The following is a 20,266-nucleotide window of genomic DNA, read 5'->3' as shown; positions in this document are numbered from 1 at the left end:
ATATGCGCACATACACTCACACACACACACACACATACACACACACACACACACACACACCGCAGTGCTCATTCGTTGCTGCTTTGGCACCATTATTGCTCTTGGACAGATCTCAGTGAGGTTACCAGATTGATGATTGTGTTCACAGAAATAATAATAATAACCTTTAGTTATATAGCACCTTTCATCCACAAGTACATGAGTGCTTCACAAGTAAAAAGACAATACAATACATTAAAAAATTACAAACATACACTAAGTTTAATTGCAGGGCATCTGTCTAAAATTTGTCTTCATCTCACTAAGTTTGCCCAGAGGCTTTTACAGACATTTACTACATTTTACTTTCATTACACAGAATTCAGTGGAGCAGAGATAAGATAACTGTCATGAGCTAAATTTTATACCACAATTTCACATATGCATGGTATGTGCTTTAGCTTACTGAACCCCCCCAAACCTCCCCATCCCCATTTTGTATAAAGAGATTACTTCTACTTTCTTCTACTAAGCAATGTTAGACCAGATTTTCTGCTTACTGGCTGGAATAGTATTTTTGACAGACAAAATTAGCCATATGAACACTCTGTCAGCAGCCATTTGAATCTCACGGGACCTCCAGTGATTTCAGGGGGATAACCTAGATAGAACTTAACATAGAGCGGGATAGTCCTGTCCACCATTTAGTAGAAAGATTAAGTGTTTTCCAATAGACAGGGAACCGTACAAAGCATTTCTGAACAGAGCGGTCCTTGTGAATAGCTCCAAACCGCTGTTGTCCTAGCCTGCTTTGAACAGTATTAGGTATTGTCATGCCTCGCTATACTTTACTGTACTGTAAGTAAATACCTCCTATAAATTTGTCTTTTCCCCCCATCTGTTTGTCTGAAATACCACGGCCATCACTCAAGGTAAATGATGATGTTGAAAAAGCGCCATATGCTCAGACAGCCATATGGAACCGGTTATTGCTCCGGTCCGTGGGTACAGTAACCCAATCCATGTATACAATCTGAACCCATGTTCCCTTTATAATCTCTGCCATACCCTGGCACTCTTGACGTTAATAAAGTGATGTGTTTACATATCGCTGAAGGCTGAGGGCTCCATTTCTGCCGGCTCGTACAAATTCCTTTTTCTTTTTGTTGTTTTTTTTTTCTTCAGAGTGTTGAGGCTGAAGTTGAATGCATCCATGTTTCAGCCTCGGCCCTAGCTGCTTAGCACATCATGATTCCCCTCAAACTCCGCTCCAGAACCACAAATTTAAATATTTGTGGCGGTGTAATTGCCAGTGTGGTTGACAGGCTCTAACAGTTACTGTACTTTGAAATGTTTGACTCTTTTCACAGACAATTAGGTCTGCCTTTGGATCTTTTTGCTATTTAGGCTGGTAGGGCCACGCTAAAGTGAATACCCCTAGGTCAGTGAGCTGTTTAGTGCGGTGGGTAGGCGGTAATAAATGGAAGGCTCGGCCAGTGAGCTGTGGCTTACGCCGGAGGTTGACATGCGCTCATAACTCACGCGGAGCACCTTGACTTGTCAGTGTGTGGGCAGCGCTGGGTCCTGCAGCAGAGAAATAGTCACTTAATACTCACTGAATCCACCGTGTGTTTGCCTTTATTTTAAAGAATCAGCGGCACTGTACAGGTAGACAGACAAGAGTTATAGGGGCGGCATCTCAGCGATACTGAAGTACAGAAGTCATGTACCCAACTGCAATAGTAAGGTTTGAAGATGGCATATTTTTAACCGCCCTAGTGGTGCAGTGTCAGCTTCAGCATTTGGTTGCAGGCTGGTTTCCCAGACACAGCTTGCTCCTGAACAAATTATCTAAAAGACTGGATCATTTGTTTAAAGGCATTTCCACACAACGCTTAGTGTTGGCATATAGTCCAAAGCCTAAGTTTTGAGAACGCAATATCAAGTCTTCTTGCTGTTGCTGCTTCTACAGTCTAACTTAGATTTCATATCAAAAGATATGTACGATATACAAGAAAAGTCTTTGATGTTTTAATAATGGGGTTTTATATGCCAGCCAGCAAAAATGACCATGGTTTAGCTCGCTGTCCCAGAATGCTCTGCTCTTGATTGAAGAACCTACATGTTGCTAGTCCCTTACTGAGTCACACATATTTAGGGCTTTTTCAGCAAGCAGTCTCTGAAATAGGGATTAGAAGGTCTAAAATATGAGTGAAGACAGCAGTAAATTTCATTCAGAGAATTTGGAAAACATTACACAGATGCCTTTCTAATGCCTTATTACACATAAACTGTGTCCCTGTGTGTGTAATATCTTAGCCTCAGAATTATAATGGATTGAACGGACATTCCTATTCAAGCTCCATTTTAAATCCCTCGGCCAAACCTTCCACATACCTGGCCCAAACCCCTCAAGTGTGTTTTTCGTACTGAGCAATACATCACTGTGGTTGCTGCCCGCTCTCAGTTTTTTTTTTTTTTTTTTCCAGATGGTGTGAAAGTCAAAAACGTGGTGCTTTTTTCACAGCACCTCGCCCTCATAAACAGCCAGTTTACAACTGTTTGGGGCAGTCGCTGACATGAGTACACACATGTCATACAGCGCCATTAAAAGCCAGACCTACCACACACTTGGTGGGGAAGGAGGGAGGCAGGCAGGGGCGAAACCTCCAGCAACCCTGGATTAAACCCTGGATTTAAGTCTGAATGACCCAACTATGTATGAATTATGAACTATGAATGAACAATGATGAATTACGTTTTGTTTCCATTTTTAAAGTTACTTCATATTGGATTGATTTCTACTGAAAATGTATTTTTTTGCTCTCCTTTCCACATTGTCTCCTACTTTTTGTTTTCTATCACTTTAACTATCACACCTCTGATAATGAGTATCATTTGTGTTCTCGCACAGTCAAGTCTCACAGATGATAAAAATAGCTTCTCTACAACTTTGTGATCTAACTGTCTTTCAAAATACTAAGCTATTTCATTCCAATACATAAACAGTGGGAAAAAAATGAATAAAGAACAATAAGACAATAACAATGTATTTATAACCCATGTCTTATATTCACTCCTTATTTTCAGATAATACTTAATGATTATTTTGAAATATACTGTATTTGGTATTGCAGTCTTATGACTGTGCGTCTGTTTGTCTCTCTGTCTGTCCACACATCTGTCTCCAGCACTGTCTGGTTCCTGAGCGTCACAAGTCTTCATTTACATCTTTGTTTACACCATGCTGCTTTAAAATACTTACATCACAACAGTTGGAAAGTCACACGTTTAACAAGGCAGACGAGGACAGGGCTGTGCTCGCTGTTTCTCTACCTGACAGACGCCATTCTGTCTCGGGGGTTTATGGGATGTGATGTACTGACTGACTGACTGACTGACTGACTACCTGTCACCTCTGCCTGCCTGTCTGCCTCTGGCTTCCTCTTGATCATCTTCTTCCTCTTCTGACCTATCTATAATCTTAGTTTACACTGGACTGGCTCAAAATATACAAAAATACTGAATACACTACAGATACTCGATGCTTACAATCCTGAAAATAACCCAGAAAATGTGAAAAGCATTTAACCAGTGGGTTAGTAACAGGTCAGGACTGTATGTATCAACCTTCGTCTCTGTTTTTATGGGATGTTAAACATGTCAGTAGCGCAGCCACTCTGAATAACTGGTGGGATGGCTGGCTGTTTGTCAATTTTTAGGCCGCTGACTGAGTAGCACCTAAACAGCTCCTTTATGTGGCACTAGTGGGGTCAAAAATCCCAATCTCTGCCTGTGATTGGAGCGTATTTCACGTAACCCACACGTCCCTCTCAGTCACAGCAGTGAAAGCTTGTCACAACAGCCTGTTGTGATTTATTGAAGGAGTTGAACTTGGCTGAACTCCTCACCCCTGACCCCATTCAAACCCAGCAGTATTTCCTTATGCACCTGGAACGGGCTCTTTATGCGCCTGCCCAGGGGCTAAACTTTCATTTGGACCACAAATACCTCGCTCCTATATGAAAGGGAAAGGGAGAGGAAAATTATATATCTAGCTAGCAGCAGCAGCAGTGCGTCTATTGATGATTCTGAGCGGGAATTGTTATGAAGGAGCTGTCCCTTTTCATTTCGGGGCTACAAACGTAAAGGAGAGCACACACCGCCTGGAGGGATGAAGATATGGACAGACAGAGGAAAACATGACTTGGGTGATTTGTGGCTTCCCCTCTCTCTCTCTCTCTCTCTCTCTCTCTCTCTCTCTCTCTCTCTCTCTCTCTCCCTCTCTCTCTCCCGCTGTGGAGTTATTGAATACTTTTTTTGTTTTTCTAGCGTGGAGAGTTCTCTGGTTCCCTTTATGAATGAGCCTGTGTTGCTGCCCATACACAATCTGTATAGCATAGCATAGCATAAGCAGAGTAAATGCATGATTTGGGGAAGCCACAGAATACTTGTTTGAGTTTTTATACACAAATTAGCTTTATTGTATTTATGTATCCAGACCTCCCAGCTCCACATTTAACATCTTGATGACAGCACTAGGTCAAGAATTATTTTTATGGTTTGTGGGTTTTGGAGAGTTGTTCTTTCTCACAATTATTGTTGGACTATCTATCTATCTGTCTGTCTGTCTGTCTGTCTGTCTGTCTGTCTGTCTGTCTGTTTGTCTGTCTGTCTGTCTGTCTATCCATCTATCTATCTATCTACAGATAATTGCCTTTTAAAGTTTACAATGGGGTTTGAAAGGGTTTCATGGATTCTAAAATCATGTAACTTTTTTGGCGAAAGAAAGAAAGAAAGAAAGAAAGAAAGAAAGAAAATGCTTTCGGGAAATTCTGAGATACCATTCTGGCACTATCTATCCAGTAATAAGAAAATATTCTGGTTTGAGCATAAACAGGTTCAATTTTAAGTTACTTAAGCTGAAGTTACCAGGTTGTGTAACTTCTGTTTTAAGTAACTACAGGTCTGGAGTGAATGAACAGTTGTAATCAGAAAAACATGATTTTCTGTTTTCGGGGAAGCTGCTTCAGATACTTTAGTGGGCCCAGATGTACAGTTGGCCTTGTTTTGTTATGTAGCTGCATTGTTTACAAGGAGGCAGGAGCCTTTCTGGGAACTAAGCCCACAACTCTGTCCACCACATACCCTGGTTAGATAGTTAGGGATGGAGGCAAGAAAGACAATGAAAAAAAATAAAATAGGGGATGAGAGATGTGATGTGATAGCGGCAGATATGAAAACAAAGACAGAAGGAGAGAAATTGATAAAAAGATCAATACAGCGACACAGGGAGAGACAGAAAGAGATAGAGACAGAACAAAAACAGTGGGCAAGGTGAGAGCCTGTGAGGGTTTACAGGCCTGTGTGTTGTGGATCTGCTCTCAGATAGGATCCAGACTTAAATCACAGATGATGCACAGGCCTGGTAGGAGATAGAGACATACCGCTCTCACTGCATCTGCTACTCCTCTTATAAAGGCTGGATAAACAACTACAAGATCCCTTGCAGATTACTCAGACTAAATAGGCACAAAATTGCCCTCCGAGCCACATGTTCTAGATGGGGGTTCTGCGCGAGAACATCTGAGAAAAACTACGATGTGGAATGTTTTTTTAAAAGAGCGTGGTGTCTTTCTTCTTGATTGAGACAATAGAAAGGCTCACTAGAGACACAGGGCGGAAGGTTCTGGCTGGATTCAATCTTAGGCTAGTTGGGGTACACATGGTTTCAGAGGAAGGGGTCTTCAGGCCGCGGTATGCTTTCTGTGGAAGCGGATTTCGCCAGGTTTTGGACAAACAAAAATACATATTTGCGGAAATAAGTGCGGCATTTCGCTTCAGACTCCAAAGCGTGCAACAAAGGCTTGTTGGCTGCACTAGCTGAATTCTTCGCACTCCAGCCTCCAGCGCACGACTGTCTGCAATTGGTCTAAAAAACATCTCCATTTCTTTTTTTCTGCTTCGTTTCCTTTGTTTACATCTTCGTGCGAATATCTTGTGGTCAACTCTTTCAAAATTAATCGTTAACGATCAAGCGGCTTCTTAACCGCCTTTTTTCACTGCAGCCATTTTGTTGTTGTTGTCTGAGTTTTGTCAGCACTTCGTCTGGTTTACCTAGGTTACAGTTACCTCTGTAGTAGTCATGCACACCCACTAGCATGGAGTGTAAATAAAGTAACGATACAAAGCTGCAGCAAGTATACACAAAATTTGTATGCGGAGGCATGTTTGACTGTGTTTCTATGTCCGATTTTGTTACAAGTAAACCGCCGCCTTTAACCACAACATCATCTTTGGGTACATTGCAAGACTTTTGCAGCTTTATTTTCTGAATGGCCACTGGACTGTTGTCAGTATTGTTAAAACGAAACAGTTAAACAATGGAAGAAAAGAAAACAGAAGGGAACGTTTGTGGTTTTCCACCCTGTTTCCACTAAGTTTTACCAATCATCCCTCTCTCTTGCTTTCTCTTCCTTTCTTTTTTTTTTCTTTTACCAAGGTTTACTATGAATTTCTGTTGCACCTATGCACTTTTTGTTTCACCCCTACTTATTTTATATAAAGAAAGTGATTTATTTTGGTTAGATATTAGTCCTGGTATTTTTTTTTTTTTTTTTCTTTGACAGTGTGTAGACAATGCCTTGTTCTTGTTTCTAGGTTATGTTTCTGCATCTATATAATACTACAGTATGTTATAATAGTCATGTTAACGCAACATTTATTTAATTCGTTTATTATGGTTGACTTGAAAAACTCTGGAGGTCAGGTGTGCAGGTTTCCCCCGCCCCTCTTAAACTGCTTATAAAATCTCCTTGTACTTGCTCTTGTAGGAAGAATATTCTGTGAGACAGTATTTATAAGTAAAATGAGACATTCCATGGCAAGGACTTTCAATCTGGCAGCAGTCTGGTTTACTTTGTCAAAACTGCTCACTTTTACAGAATTTTCTAACTTTGATCACTCTTTCATATGACCACAGTAAATGAGCTGGTGTGTGTTCAAGTCCCATAATTTCTTGGCAGAAAGAGCGACACTGAGGGCTACACTGAGAGAGAGAGAGAGAGAGAGTGTGAGTAAGAGTAAGAGTCTAATGCGGCCTGATATATGTAATCCCTAACACGGCTCCAAAGTGCTGTGTGCCACCACAAATTTTGAGTGAGGGTTTATTTAAAAAACAACCTCACACCCCAGGCCTCTTATGTGCTCTGTATTTCATTTATCCTCAGCATAAATTCAAAGTTGGAAAGAAGCCTTAAATCCTTTGAAGCTGGCGAACTCGCCTAACACGATCTCGTCAAACCTCCTGCCGGGCGGAGAATTCAGCTATTTTCACACCTATGATAAACACACCCAAACATGATTCAATTCACAAAAAGGTCCAGCGCGACACGAGGTGATTGAAACGCCAGGCTTGTTTAATGATCCGTCTTTCTGAGTTTTCACAAGTGCTCGTAAAACTGCAGCAAATTACCCATTTCACATAGCTTTGCTCATCAAGTTTGATCTGTAAGCTAAACAATCCGCCTTTCTCTGAATACTATCTAGTGAAGCAGATGTACCATGATAATAAATTTCGAATGGAGGCTTTTTCGGAGAACATCAGTCTTACAAATCCGGCTATTTGCTCAAGAAATATTGTGGTGTGCCCACTTTGATTTAGCGTTTGTCATTTTTGTAGCTTTCTGGTATCTGTAGTGATGTCATAATGCTTGCTTCTGTTTCTCTACTGACAGACAGACTGCAAATTCAACATGTAACATATGTAGGAATTAAAGGTGAGTGACCGATTGCTGTGTATTTTTCGTGCGATGTAGATTGGCATTTCCAAGAGGCAGTTTGCCTGGTTTTAATAGGTTTTCCTGCTTTAATTTTGGACGGAGAGATTCAGAAAAAAAAAGCAATAACACCATGGGTAAATACACTCTTTAGGGGCAGCTAATGTCAGAGTTTTCCTGCACGCAAAGTTATCAGTGCAAAGGGAAATGGATGGCGATGTTGAGCCAAAGTGAGATACCACTTTAAGCAGCCGGGGCTCCAGTTTTTGTACAGTAGACTTTACATGGGCACCTTGTCAAGATACAGTCTACAGAGTCTCAATGGTGAAGTGTTTTATTTCTAAACTAACCCTTTTCCGAAGGCTTTACAGGATGCTCTTATCCTCCGCTATCACAGTCTGGCATCTGACGACTTAACATTCCTTTGTTGTTTTGCATGCCTTTTCCCTTTGTCTTTGTTTCTGTTTTTCTTACCGCATTTAATTTGGCAATTGACATCACTGCTCAATCTGCTCTTTTGTCTCCGTTTCTGTCTGTCGTGAATTCTTCTGTGTCTTGTTTTCTGTCTGTGTCTTTGTCTCTCTGTCTCTGTCTGTGCTTGTCCTGTTTCTCTCTCTCTCTCTCCCTCCCTCCCTCTTTCCTCCACCCCCCTTCTTACCCTCTCTATGAAATGGTGATTGCTATCAATTTTACAATAAAGAAATTACCTATAGAATGTAACCCATTTGTGAACTCTGCCTCTCACTATGCCTGAGAGAAACAGAAAGAGAACTGTTTTGCCGGTGGTTGAGATGTTAGCATTCTTTGGCTTGCTCAAGAAAAAGGCCTATTTTGTGTAGCTGAGGTGTATTCGTGCCTTAGGCTCGCTGTTTTAGTTTTGCTTTAGTTCATTTTGCTGTGATTCAGTCTTTCAGATTCAGACAGCCATATCACAGCTGTCCTTTATCACAGCATTTTGATCACTTCTAGCTCACATTCAAGACCATAATCACGGGGGATTTGAATGGAGGTCAAATAGGAAGGCAGCCCCAATGTTAGGGCAAACTGTAAAATGTTTCTCCCCTTTAATGCTGCATTTTACGAATGATCAGAATTTACTTGCCAACCATCTCCCTTTTTGAATTTGAACAAATTGCCTTCTGACTATATCAGCAATTTCTCCACTACAAGGGTAAGCACAGGTCAAGTCATAACGGGATGAAAGGCATTTGATTGTTTGAAACTGTATCCCAACTGACTAGTCATCACTGTGGGCAATGATTTTCAGACCTACTGTGACTGCTGAACTACTCTTTAATTTTTGGATATCTGCTTGACCCTGCACCCAGCTAGAAATTTTAAACTTTTTGTTTGAATTCAGTTTGTATAGAGACACACCGCCCATTCACGCGTTTGCTGCAAACTATCTAGCCTCCTGTCTGTCTTACTGGCTATTGGAATTACAATATTTTGCCATATAGCCATATCTCTCTGCCTATTTCTAGTGGTAATCTCTTTGTATTGATCAATGCTGCAGTGTTAGGCCGATGTTCCAGTCAGTCCCAGGCTTCAACATATGTGATGATTTCTAATTTCCACAAACTTAAAAGTAGTGTAGGAAAAACAAACAGGGAGTTTGTTTGACATCGTTTAAAGAAAGATTGTTATGCCTCAAGATAATTCAGGCATGGACTGTGCGAAAAGCAGGTACAGTGATATTAAGAGTATGTTCCAATATTTTGTATAGCTTACTCTATTATCTTATGAAGTTACTAATTTGGATTAATAAAAGATGTCACTAAAACTATAGACTTTTACCTCAATGTGAATACACTCTCATCAACAAGAAGAGCACATTGTCAAAGGGTGGGCTTCAAAATTGTATTTGAAATTTTCACTGACCTCATCATAATTTTGACGGAAATTATGACATCAGCTCCAGAAATAAGGCCCATACAGTAGGTCATTAATGACTGAGCAGTAGAAACACTAAAAAAAACACGTGAAGGTTTAGCTTGGCTCCGTCTGGGGTTTCACCCTTTAACTGGACTTAGAATTGGATCTACGTCAAACTACATGTTTTTGTTATGTCCCTATATACACATAAGTGGACTAAAGGGTATAGGGGTGGTTTTCTTTTTTTAAGTGTATTTTTATGCCATTTCTTTTTATTAGATAGAATACAGTAGAGAGAGGCCGGAAAGATGAGATGAGTTATGATGAAATGCGATATAGGCTGTGGGTTGGATTTGAACGAATGGCATTGGAAGATATTTTTTCTTGTGACCCAAACTGAATTTGTGGGATATTGTGTAGACTCCTCTAACTAAATATACCTTGTTTTGGCTACCAACTTCTTCTCTTACAGTATTATATTGAGTCTATATCCTAACACTGCACGGACTTGGGAACAAAATGGCAGCATACAATTGTCAGTACCACCGTACAAAATCCATTCCAGGCAAAAACCTTCATTTGTTGAGGTCAGTGAATTGGAAACGCATTTCTATTTTTCCGTGGGCCGACTCTGATTTTAAACCCAGTCTTTGGAATCCAATGGTAAAGAATCTCGGTGCCAGGAAAGATGGATACTCTGAAACAGTAAATCGAGACTCTTAGGTTGTACAGTAAAGGTTTTCTAGATTACACAAATTATAAAAGTTTCACTTGAAAAGGACAACCTATTTACTTTTCATCCAATATTAACTGCTCTGCTATTTAGTAATGATATAGTGGTTAAGACCCCCCTTTAGTACAAATAATAAACTATATACTGGGTATTATACTCTATACCCAAAACTTCTCTGCTGTGTTTCCCCTCCTCTCTACCTCTGCACCTCTCTTCTAACCCATTGCTTCTCAATAAAAGAAAACCTATGTCGGAGATTGAGGCTGCTTTTCTTGAAATGAATTAAACAAATTGTAAATAAAATCTCTTCAATCAATTAAACAACATACAATGCAGATTACAATCTATTTAACGATAAACTATCAAATAAATACAATCCAAAGCACTGCATAGACTATATTACAACGCTGCCACATGTATTTATCGTCAGCTCGCTTGACAGTATGTAATCATATTGTCTCTTCTGGGGCTAACTTATTTCAGACAGTGTCCTGCTGTATCCAAACAAATTGCAGCCCTCTGAAAAGAAATGAGGTTTTAAATTTAATACAGGGAGGTACTGACTGTCCATCAAAGAAGCAAAACAGTATGATTTGACCGAGGATAAAAAATAGTGCTATTTAACCAGAGCCGAGTCACCAGACACTTGATATGTGTGTTAATACGAAGCTGGCATTGTTTGAGTACACCAAGACGCCTGTGTGATCTTTATGCCAGTGGATAAACCAATAATTTTCCTGCTATTTGTCTTTGACATGACTGTCACTTTTGTGGATGGCAGCCTCTGCTTGACGGTGGAAGACACTGAGGTTTTCACCCGACTGTTAGCAGCCCAGTGAGCCAAAGCAGCGATTTTCCAGTAAGATTGTTTGGCTGGTTGGTGGCTCTGATGTCCTAGAAATGTCAAATCATAAAATTCTGTCAGTTTGATTTGACAGATTCAAATACTTTGATTCTGGACTCTGTCTGTCTGTCTGTCTGTCTCTCTCTCTCTCTCTCTCTCTCTCTGTCTTTCCCTTTCTCTGTCTGTCTGTCTGTCTCTCTGTCTTTCTCTCTCTCTCTTTCTCTCTCTGTCTTTCTCTCTGTCTCCCTCCCTCTCTCTCTCTCTCTCTCTCTCTCTCTCTCTCTCTCTCTCTCTCTCTCAAATTCAATTCAAATTCAAATAAGCTTTATTGGCATTACAGGGAGGACCAATGTTGCCAAAGCAATACTGTACATCTCTCTCTTTCCCTCTCTCTCACTCTCTCTCTCTCTCTCACTCTCTCTCACTCTCTCACTCTCTCTCTCTCTCTCTCTCTCTCTCTCTCTCTCTGTCTCTGTCTCTATTATTATTTCTGTATCACTCTCTATCATTATTTCTCTCTCTCTCTAACATTATTTTTCTCTCCTCTGTCTCCCTTTCCCTCTGTGTATGTGTGTGTTGTGCATATGATTAATGTTTCTACTACCTCGAAGTGTCAAAGCTCTATATAAGAACTGAAACCGGTATAAAGTGGCCAGTTGTGAGCTATATTCAAGCCAGCAAGCATAGTTTGTGGATAATATTGTTGGCAACAAAAGTTACTTCCAGGAAGTAACAACTAAACCACTAGAGGCTTAAGAAAGTACCAGACACCTCATTGTCGTATTCCTCAGCACAAGGCTTCATTCAGTGTTTAGCGGTGGTGATTATTGGCTGTTCAGGCTAGCTGACTAGCGGGGAACATGTGTACATAAACAGCTAGAAGAGGCTATATGGGCCAGAATGGCTGCAGTGCTGCCTATAGCGTTTGTTTATCCAACATGCTGTAATGTTATGAGAACTGCCGCTTGGGCCCTGGTTACAAGTTGTAATGTAAATATTGATGTGTATGGAAAAGGAACGCTATTTAAGGCTTACCATATGTTCTAATAATTTGAGCGACTGATTGGGGAGGCTGGATGCCTTTTTAAGGACGCACACTACCGATCTGGTGTGACTGAGTGAGCACAGGTGTGCCGCAAGATTTTATTCAATGTATGGAATATACATTTTAGAAAAGACATGTAGCATCCAATTTAATTTGAAATTATTAAAGTAGAGGAATAACACTTCTGCACACTTAGGTCCATGTGAGTTTCCTTATTTTAACCAAGCTTTCAGTCTAGTTGACCAAAACTTGCACTACTTGTATATTTCTTTTTATTTTGGCCACTAGCACCATAGCAAAGATAGTGTGCAGTGATCGCTCTACAGAAATTTGAAATAAAAAAAAATAAACACACATATTTAAAGCAATTTGGGCCCTGTTCCACAACTTTTTGCCTTTGTTATCCCTACCTGTATAGTTATACTGTTGCAATAATACCAAACAGGGCGTTCTTCATTGTGATTATTGGTAAGACAGTGATGCAGTAGGTACAAGGTGCAGCAAGGTAAGTGAAATGATCTTCCTATATATGACAAAAACAAGAAAGATCACAAACTACATGGTGAGATAGAAAACTAGCAGTACTCTTGGTTCCGAGGACGAGGATTGAGAACCACTGCTTTATAGGGATTATCAGCACAGTTGGAACAAGGCTTTGACCGATAAGGGTTTTTGAAGACCAATCAGATTGCTTGGCTGAAATTACCCATCATATAATAAACTTTATGTGACTTTTACAGACAATTCTCTGATGTGCCGTGGATTCTTGTATCCTGCTGAATTGTGTCCTGACTTTGAAAAGGTTGAGAACTACAGCTGATGTCTTTTAAAGGGACAGTAAAAAGCCTGTCGCGTCACAGAAAAGTTCAGCAAATTATTCATAAAGTTCATAAACCATTTAGAAGAGTCGTACTGATCTGTGAGTTTCTGTGACCAGGAAGTGAGCCAACCAGTGACCTTCTAAATCAGTAGTGCCATTCTGCTGTATGAATGCAGCTCCATGCAGGCTGTTAGTTGTGAATGAGAGCTTTCAGGTCCGTCCTTGGTCTTATCTCTGCCATCTCCCCTCCCTCGCCACCGCTGCTACAGGTTTGTGGCCAGCTGGAAAGACATACAGTCAAAATATTGTGCATTACCGTATATGTTTTTGGCCCATTTCATAGATTTAAAATGTATGAAATTGGCCTAAATAAATAATCTATGGAAGTATATGTCAACAGTCACAGATGTCACTCCAGAATAGTGTTTCTTAAACTATGGGTTAGGCCCTAACATGGGCTGTTCCGGTGGCTGCCCAAGTAAGTACATGGGTACTACTGTGAGAACCCCTGCATCAGAACAAATCATTTCAATACACTGTTCAACAAAGCAAAAATCACTGTGGATAACATTTAGGGCCATACAGAACTAAAGCACATGATTTTTTGACCAAATTGCCCATCCACATAGCCAAAAAGCAAAGCAATGAGGACTTAATCCCATAGATACCTTAATGCTGGATGTGTATTTCACCTTACACCTTAATTCTCACAACATATTTTGATTAGCTGTGAGACCACCAGTAACCGCAGTAGTTGACTGTAATTTAAAAAGTTCAACAAAGCCATGCTATGAAAACATCTGTGAAATCGTGTGGCAGAATCAAACTGTTCTGTTCATGTTCATTTGCTCCTCAAAGTAGCCATATAGCAAACTGCACTGGTAGTCACTGGGTTCATCTCAAAGGTCCCAAAACTCTTCCTTTCCTCCACTACCTCCTCCTCTCCTCCACTACCTCTTCCTTTCCTCTAATACGTCCTTCTTTTCTCTACTACCTCCTTCTTTCCTCCAACCACCTCCTCTTGTCCTCCACTATCTCCTCCTTTCCTCCACTACCTCCTCCTGTCCTCCACTACCTCCTCCTCCACAACCTCCTCCTCTCCGCCACTACCTCCTCCTTTCCTCCACTACCTCCTTCTTTCCTCCACTACCTCCTCTTGTCCTCCACTACCTCCTCCTTTCCTCCACTATACCTCCTGCTTTCCTTTCCTTTCACTCCTGAAGTCTCCTTCAGTTAGGCGGAGGATGCTCAGGTGAACATGGCAGTTTAAAATGCGCCACTCCTTTCCAACTGTGGGGTAATTATGCCTATAGGTATAAGGGATTAGGAAGGAAAAAGGTTCATCCATGAATGTGTGTTGAGACACATAAACCAACTGTATACTCTCTGTTAATTAACAAATGAACATGAGCAGGATGTGCAGAAAAACCTTGAGGCCCATTGTATTCTCAGGCTACGTCAGTTATGATAAGGACACTTCATCAATAGCAGATGTCCATTTTTGATGATGGAGTAGCAAATAAACTGTCCCAAATGACCTCCACTTTCCCTCGCTCCCTCCTGTCCTCCACTCCATTCCTCCCCGCGTCTCCTTATTGGTAGGAGAGGAGTGGTAGTGAGGGAGGGAAGGAAAGGAGGAGGAGTGAAAAAGTTTTGGGACGCATCCGCTGAGGATTGTGTGATCATGAAAGTTCTCAGCTGTCTCTCCCCTCCGGTCTCTCTAATTATCTTTCTTCTGTCTCTGTCTGTGTCTCTTTGCCTCTCTCTCTCTCTCCCCCTCTCTCTCTCTCTCTCTCTCTCTCTCTCTCTCTCTCTCTCTCTCTCTCTCTCTCTCTCTCTCTCTGTCAAAAACCTAGCATTGTTTATTGCCGGGTACCAATTATAAGCAGAGCAAAAGAAAGAGCGAGTGAGAGAGTTGTCACAAATCACCTGACATATTTCAGCCTCAAAGTTAATGCTAGTTGCCAAAGGCTACATCACACATAAGGCCTAATTTCAGGAAAATTCAAACTGTTAAAACATAATTTTCTGTTCCGTCTCTCTGCCTCTTTCCGGACCATCAATCATTTTTAATCAGAGATGTCTGAATTTTGTTTTTGTTTGTAATTCCATGACTTCGCAGCGCAGGCAGGCTGTAGGTTTGGACGTTTCTTTTTTTTTTTTTTTTTTTTTTTTTAGTATGAAACAGGTTATTGTTAAGGGGGACCGCTGCATATAGTATGGTCTTCATATGAAATGTGCTCTAACTCAAACATGGCCCTGGTACATTAGAAACACACATAGCATGTACATATGAAGTACGTATGAACTTCTCATGATTGTATTCTTATCTCACTGGCAATAATCACTTTTAACCTGTTTGAAGCTACTGTAAACAGTTCTCTAAATAAATAGTTAGAAATGTTTGCAAATAAAACCAGTCTGCCCATGTACATTTTTTGTAGTGTTTATGTGAGAGAAACAATACTGAGAGAAAAATCTGCCATCTACCCCTCCAAGAAATGTGCCGATCAAATTTTGGTCCAAACTGGGAAATGAAAAATTTTAGTCAGAATTTCCAATACCAGACCAAACCTGCAGACAATACTGGCTCCAGAGTCAGCTGTCGATTGAAACAGCGAGCTCTGTTGCTAGACCTCTAGTCCTGTCAAAATATCTCCATAACACCATTTGTAGGCTCCACAGGGGAGCTGAGACACAATTCCGTCACTACGCACACTTTCACTAACCAGGAAATCACTGAACTATTTTTCTCTGCTGCAGCACAGACTGCTGTGGGGTGAAAGTGTGTTACCGGTGGTGTGATCTAGTTTCGTGGACAGTCAGGTCAGATTGTAAACAGTAGACTTTGATAGAAGACTATCTGCTGAGTGGAAATGGTGTTGTGCTGCTGCATTCTGGGCAGTGGATACATATACTGTATATACGGGACCAACTGACTCAGAAGCCAGTATTGTCTTCAGGTCCAAGTACTACAGGTATGTAAGAGACAAATTATATATAGGTCAAAAATCGCCAAACTTATGTTTTAAGTCAAATTATTGGCTGTTTAAAAGCGCAGGAATGTCACACGTAACCTTTAACTTCACACTTTAATCTAGTTTTGTTGACCTGTACATCTCTATTTTCAACAGTCATAGAAGTTATTTTTTATGCTATACCACATTGCCACTAGATCTTATTTCTTGTACTCACTCAAAACAATATCACCATTCCTTTCATTTTGATCTTTCAAACACACACTCAGTCTCATATACACTTGCTTGTTCCATACACAGATAAACTGGCACACACTGACACACACACACACACACACACACACACACACACACACACACACACACACACACACACACACACACACACACCCATACGTTGGCTGCCTGCTGAGTGTTTTAACCTTTCCTCTCTCCCACAAGGAGTCAGCACATTGAAGCCTGTGGGGACAGGACAGGATTGATGGTTTACCTTCTATTAGAGTTTGTATGTGTGTGTGTGTGTGTGTGTGTGTGTGTGTGTCCCTTTGAAGTCCACCCACCCTTCTGTGGGCCTACATTGTGGTGAACAGCTCCATTTGTCCCACCTTAATCCCCTGAAGTAAACTCACATAAATCACACTGAGTTGTTGTTTCTAAACGTGGGCAGGCAGGAAAACTCTCTCTCTTTCTCTTTCTCTTTGTCTTTGTCTGTCTCTCTCTCTCTTTCTCTCCCTCTCTCTCTCTCCACTCCTCCCTCTCTCCCCCGATCACCCAACCATCTCTCACTATCAGTCGGGCCACATTCTCTTACTTCAATACTGTCCCAAGTCTCATGTTTTAGGGCTGTTGGTTATTCATTGTCTGAGTGTAATTTAGCTGACCACCTACACCGTATTGATAATGATTATTGATCAAAATAAATCAAAAATAAATGTGCATCTATTATGCATAGGAGTTACTGGTCATCTTTCAAGTTTATTTGTGTAGTTTTCTTTTCCTCATGTCTTGTAGAGCAAATTCATAATTTTTCATATTCTCAGTAAGTAGTGGTTGAATTAACTTTAGTCACTGCCTTCTGTCTGCACAGTCTTCTGCAGTATGTGACTTGTGTGACATTCTCTCTTCTTTACCTGGGTCTGCAGCCTTGTTTCAACAGAGAACAATGGCCACAGATCTCAGCTGTCAGCATTTTGCTATCACTCTGTCTCTGTAGCTGTCTGCCTGTCCCTATGACAAAAAATGTATGTTATCATTAGACATATATATATATATATATATATGTATACATACAGCTCTTCTTGGAAACCAAACTATGCTGCAAGAAAGTACATAGTTAAAATTTTATGTTATATTCAAATTTAGCAGCATTCTTGTTTGGCGATTTCTGTCTTGTTTCAAGGTTTAAAGTCATATTGTGAAATTTCTTGAAACCAGTAAAATTAGGATAGGTTGGCAAAAAATACTGTGAAATTAGCTCATGTCAGAATACAAGATAAAAACACTTACAAAGCTTGTCAGTTTTTCTAGTGTAGCTCTGATGACTACAGTCCTCTATTAGGGCCAGCAAGTTTGATTCTTTATTGGATATTGTTTCTCTCAAAGTGGTTGAGTAGACAAAACGTTAATCCTGATTCACTAAAAAGATTTGCTTAAAAAAAAAACGAATGGCTTATTCAAATTGCACATCAACTTGTTGACAAGGTTTAGCCATTGCAGTTTTCAGTATTACCCATCTTAGCGCCACAATCCTGTTCCATGGCTGTTACATGTTGCTACATATTTTCAGCCAAACACTTATTAGTTCTGGAGACGGGGCAGCAACATGGCACCCATAGTGCAACTAGGCCAAACTCTGTCCATCAGTGGCTCTGGGCCAGATTAAAGTGCCGGGCTCATTGTTTACACAGCTCTATGGTGCCACGGCTGAGCAGGCCCAAACAATGAGCCCCTGCTCCCCTTTGTCAGAGTGAGGGGAAGAATGGAGACCTCTTGACATGGCAACCTGAAGCCTCAATGCCCCCACTTCACCTAGCTGAGAGGGTCAGAGAGAGAGAGAGAGAGAGAGAGAGAGAGAGAGGAAAAGAGAGTGGAGTTAGATATAAGGAATGGAGGGGAAAGAGAAAGGCGAGGTGATGTAGAAAAATGGGAGAGGAAGAGTGAGAAAGAGAGAGAAGATGAGAAGAGGAGCTGAGAGAGGAGAGTAGCAGATATGACATGGAGGGAGAGGAATGAAAGAAAGGAGAGGGGAAGTATGGACAGGAGAAACATAAAGAGGATAGAAATCTGGGGAGGGAGGAAGAGAGGTAGAGAGTGGGCACCAGGAGAGAAGTGAAACTAAGGATAAGAAAAGAGGAGGCATGAATAGGGGAGGAAAGAGAGATGAGCAGAGGCAATGCAGGATGGAAAAGTGAAGGGAAAAGTGGGAAGTATGAAAACAGGAGAGGGGATGGACAGAGAAGCAGATAGAGAAGTAAGAAATGGAAGAGGCAGCAGAGGTGAGAAAGGATGTGGGGGAAACAGCAGCTCTGGACACAGTTTGTTCATTTTCAGTCTTCACCTCACTGTTAACAGAAGTCTTTTACAAAGGTGTCAGGAATGCACACATTTATTTTTCATAGAAGTCACGCTTTTTAGATGCATAACATTTGCACTTCTGCAGAACAGATGCTGGGTGGGAGGACTTCTACAACGGCTAAACAGTTCATGATTTACAGAAAAGCACTGTTTCTAATGTAATGTAAGTCATTTTTCTGGATAATTTCTGCAGTAATGCTACATTTTCCGCAAGAGGAAATGTCTGGAAAATTCAAATTTTGTTCTCTTTTCTGCTAATAGAAGATGTATGAAGGGGCCTGGCAACCACTTATTTGAGAGTGCTTTGTGTTACAAATGCCAGTTTTGTTTTAGTTTGTCCTGTATATCATTCAAGAAAGAATTGTCTTCAGCAGCTGCAGTACTAATGGAGGACAGAAACATCATGGGAGCCTCTTGGGTCCTCAATGGCTACAACTTCAGGGCTTCATTTACTTTTCACTAACTCAGAAAGTTTTCTCCCTCCACCTGTCTCCAGTTTTAAACTGGTCCTGGTCATACTTTCCACCATGCTTTTTCCGGTACAGACAACCGTCCATTGTCAAGTTTCCCTCTGAGAAAAGACCAAACCACTAAAACTGCACTTAAACTTTACCACTATCCTGTGACACTACGACCCTGTGTGTGTGTGTGTGTGTGTGTGTGTGTGTGTGTCCCTCCAACATGACATGACTGCAACATGAGCATTGGGAAACTATGCCCCCTGGCTGAGTCTAGTGTGTGTGCGTGTTTGTGTGTGTGTGCGTGCGTGCACTCGTGTGTGTGTCAGTGTGAGCTACTGTTACAAAGCAGGGCCACTCCTCCTGTCACTCTCCTTCTCTCCATTCTGCGGCCCTCGATGGACTCTCACCTTTATTTCCCTTTAGTTTGTGCATTAAAATCATGTTTTATAGCAAACTGATCATACTTTTAGTTTAGTTTGGTAGTTTAGTTTAGTACTGAATTTAGCTACAGAATTAATTTTCATCCGTAGTCCCTGGGCACGAAATTTACAATATACAATACACTTTTCTTATCTACAAATAACTCATGACTTAAATTTTTGCTAATATCATATCTGTGTGTGTCCGTATGTGTGTGTGTGTGTGTGTGTGTGTGTGTGTGTGTGTGGGCAAGCTGTCAGGGTGTTGTGATGCATAAGGTGCAGTAGTGCAGTAGTTAGAGGGACGGTGCTCGCCTGCTTCCCACCTGCGTGCAATATAACTCATCACTGACATTCAGAAGTGGAAGTCATCAGACACAATGGAGTAGCAGAAGCAACCAAGCGTGTGTGTGTGTCTGTGTGTTTGTGTGTATCTGTGTGTATAAGGGACAATGACTGTGATTGGTCCATCATGCCTGAAAGTTGACCTGCCTTTTTTTGTTTTATTGCAGGTCACTTTCTTGGCAACAATACGGTCATTGATGTGCTGCGTCGCCAGGGATACGAGGTGGAGCACACTCCTGCTGGGCAGCCCATTAACAGGTAAACACGCTGCTAACATGTCCTCACGCGCACACACACACACACACACACACACACACACACAGACACACTATACGAGAGCACTTATTTAACAGTCTCTTCACGATTTTTCGTGATCAAAATAATGAATGCAAATTCAGCCAATGCTGGAAAACCT

General features: G+C 41.1%; 1 protein-coding gene across 2 annotated transcripts in view; it reads left to right on the top strand.

The window, feature by feature from the left end:
* The window catches only part of trabd2a (TraB domain containing 2A), a 71,663-nt gene that overhangs the window by 38,490 nt on the left and 12,907 nt on the right, over positions 1-20,266 (top strand). For both annotated transcript variants that reach the window (XM_071541091.1, XM_071541090.1), the window contains exon 5: positions 20,019-20,109. In XM_071541091.1, coding sequence (XP_071397192.1) covers positions 20,019-20,109 — 91 coding nt within the window. The remainder of the gene's footprint in view (positions 1-20,018; positions 20,110-20,266) is intronic.

Source organism: Centroberyx affinis, unplaced genomic scaffold, assembly GCF_046629955.1.
Source record: "Centroberyx affinis isolate AG114_WGS23_722 - 3 ecotype Tasmania unplaced genomic scaffold, CSIRO-AGI_Caff_v1 ptg003784l_1, whole genome shotgun sequence".
In the NCBI taxonomy this organism is placed as follows: domain Eukaryota; kingdom Metazoa; phylum Chordata; class Actinopteri; order Beryciformes; family Berycidae; genus Centroberyx; species Centroberyx affinis.
Note: the sequence above shows the minus strand (reverse complement) of the source record. Positions and strands in the feature narration are given on the sequence as shown.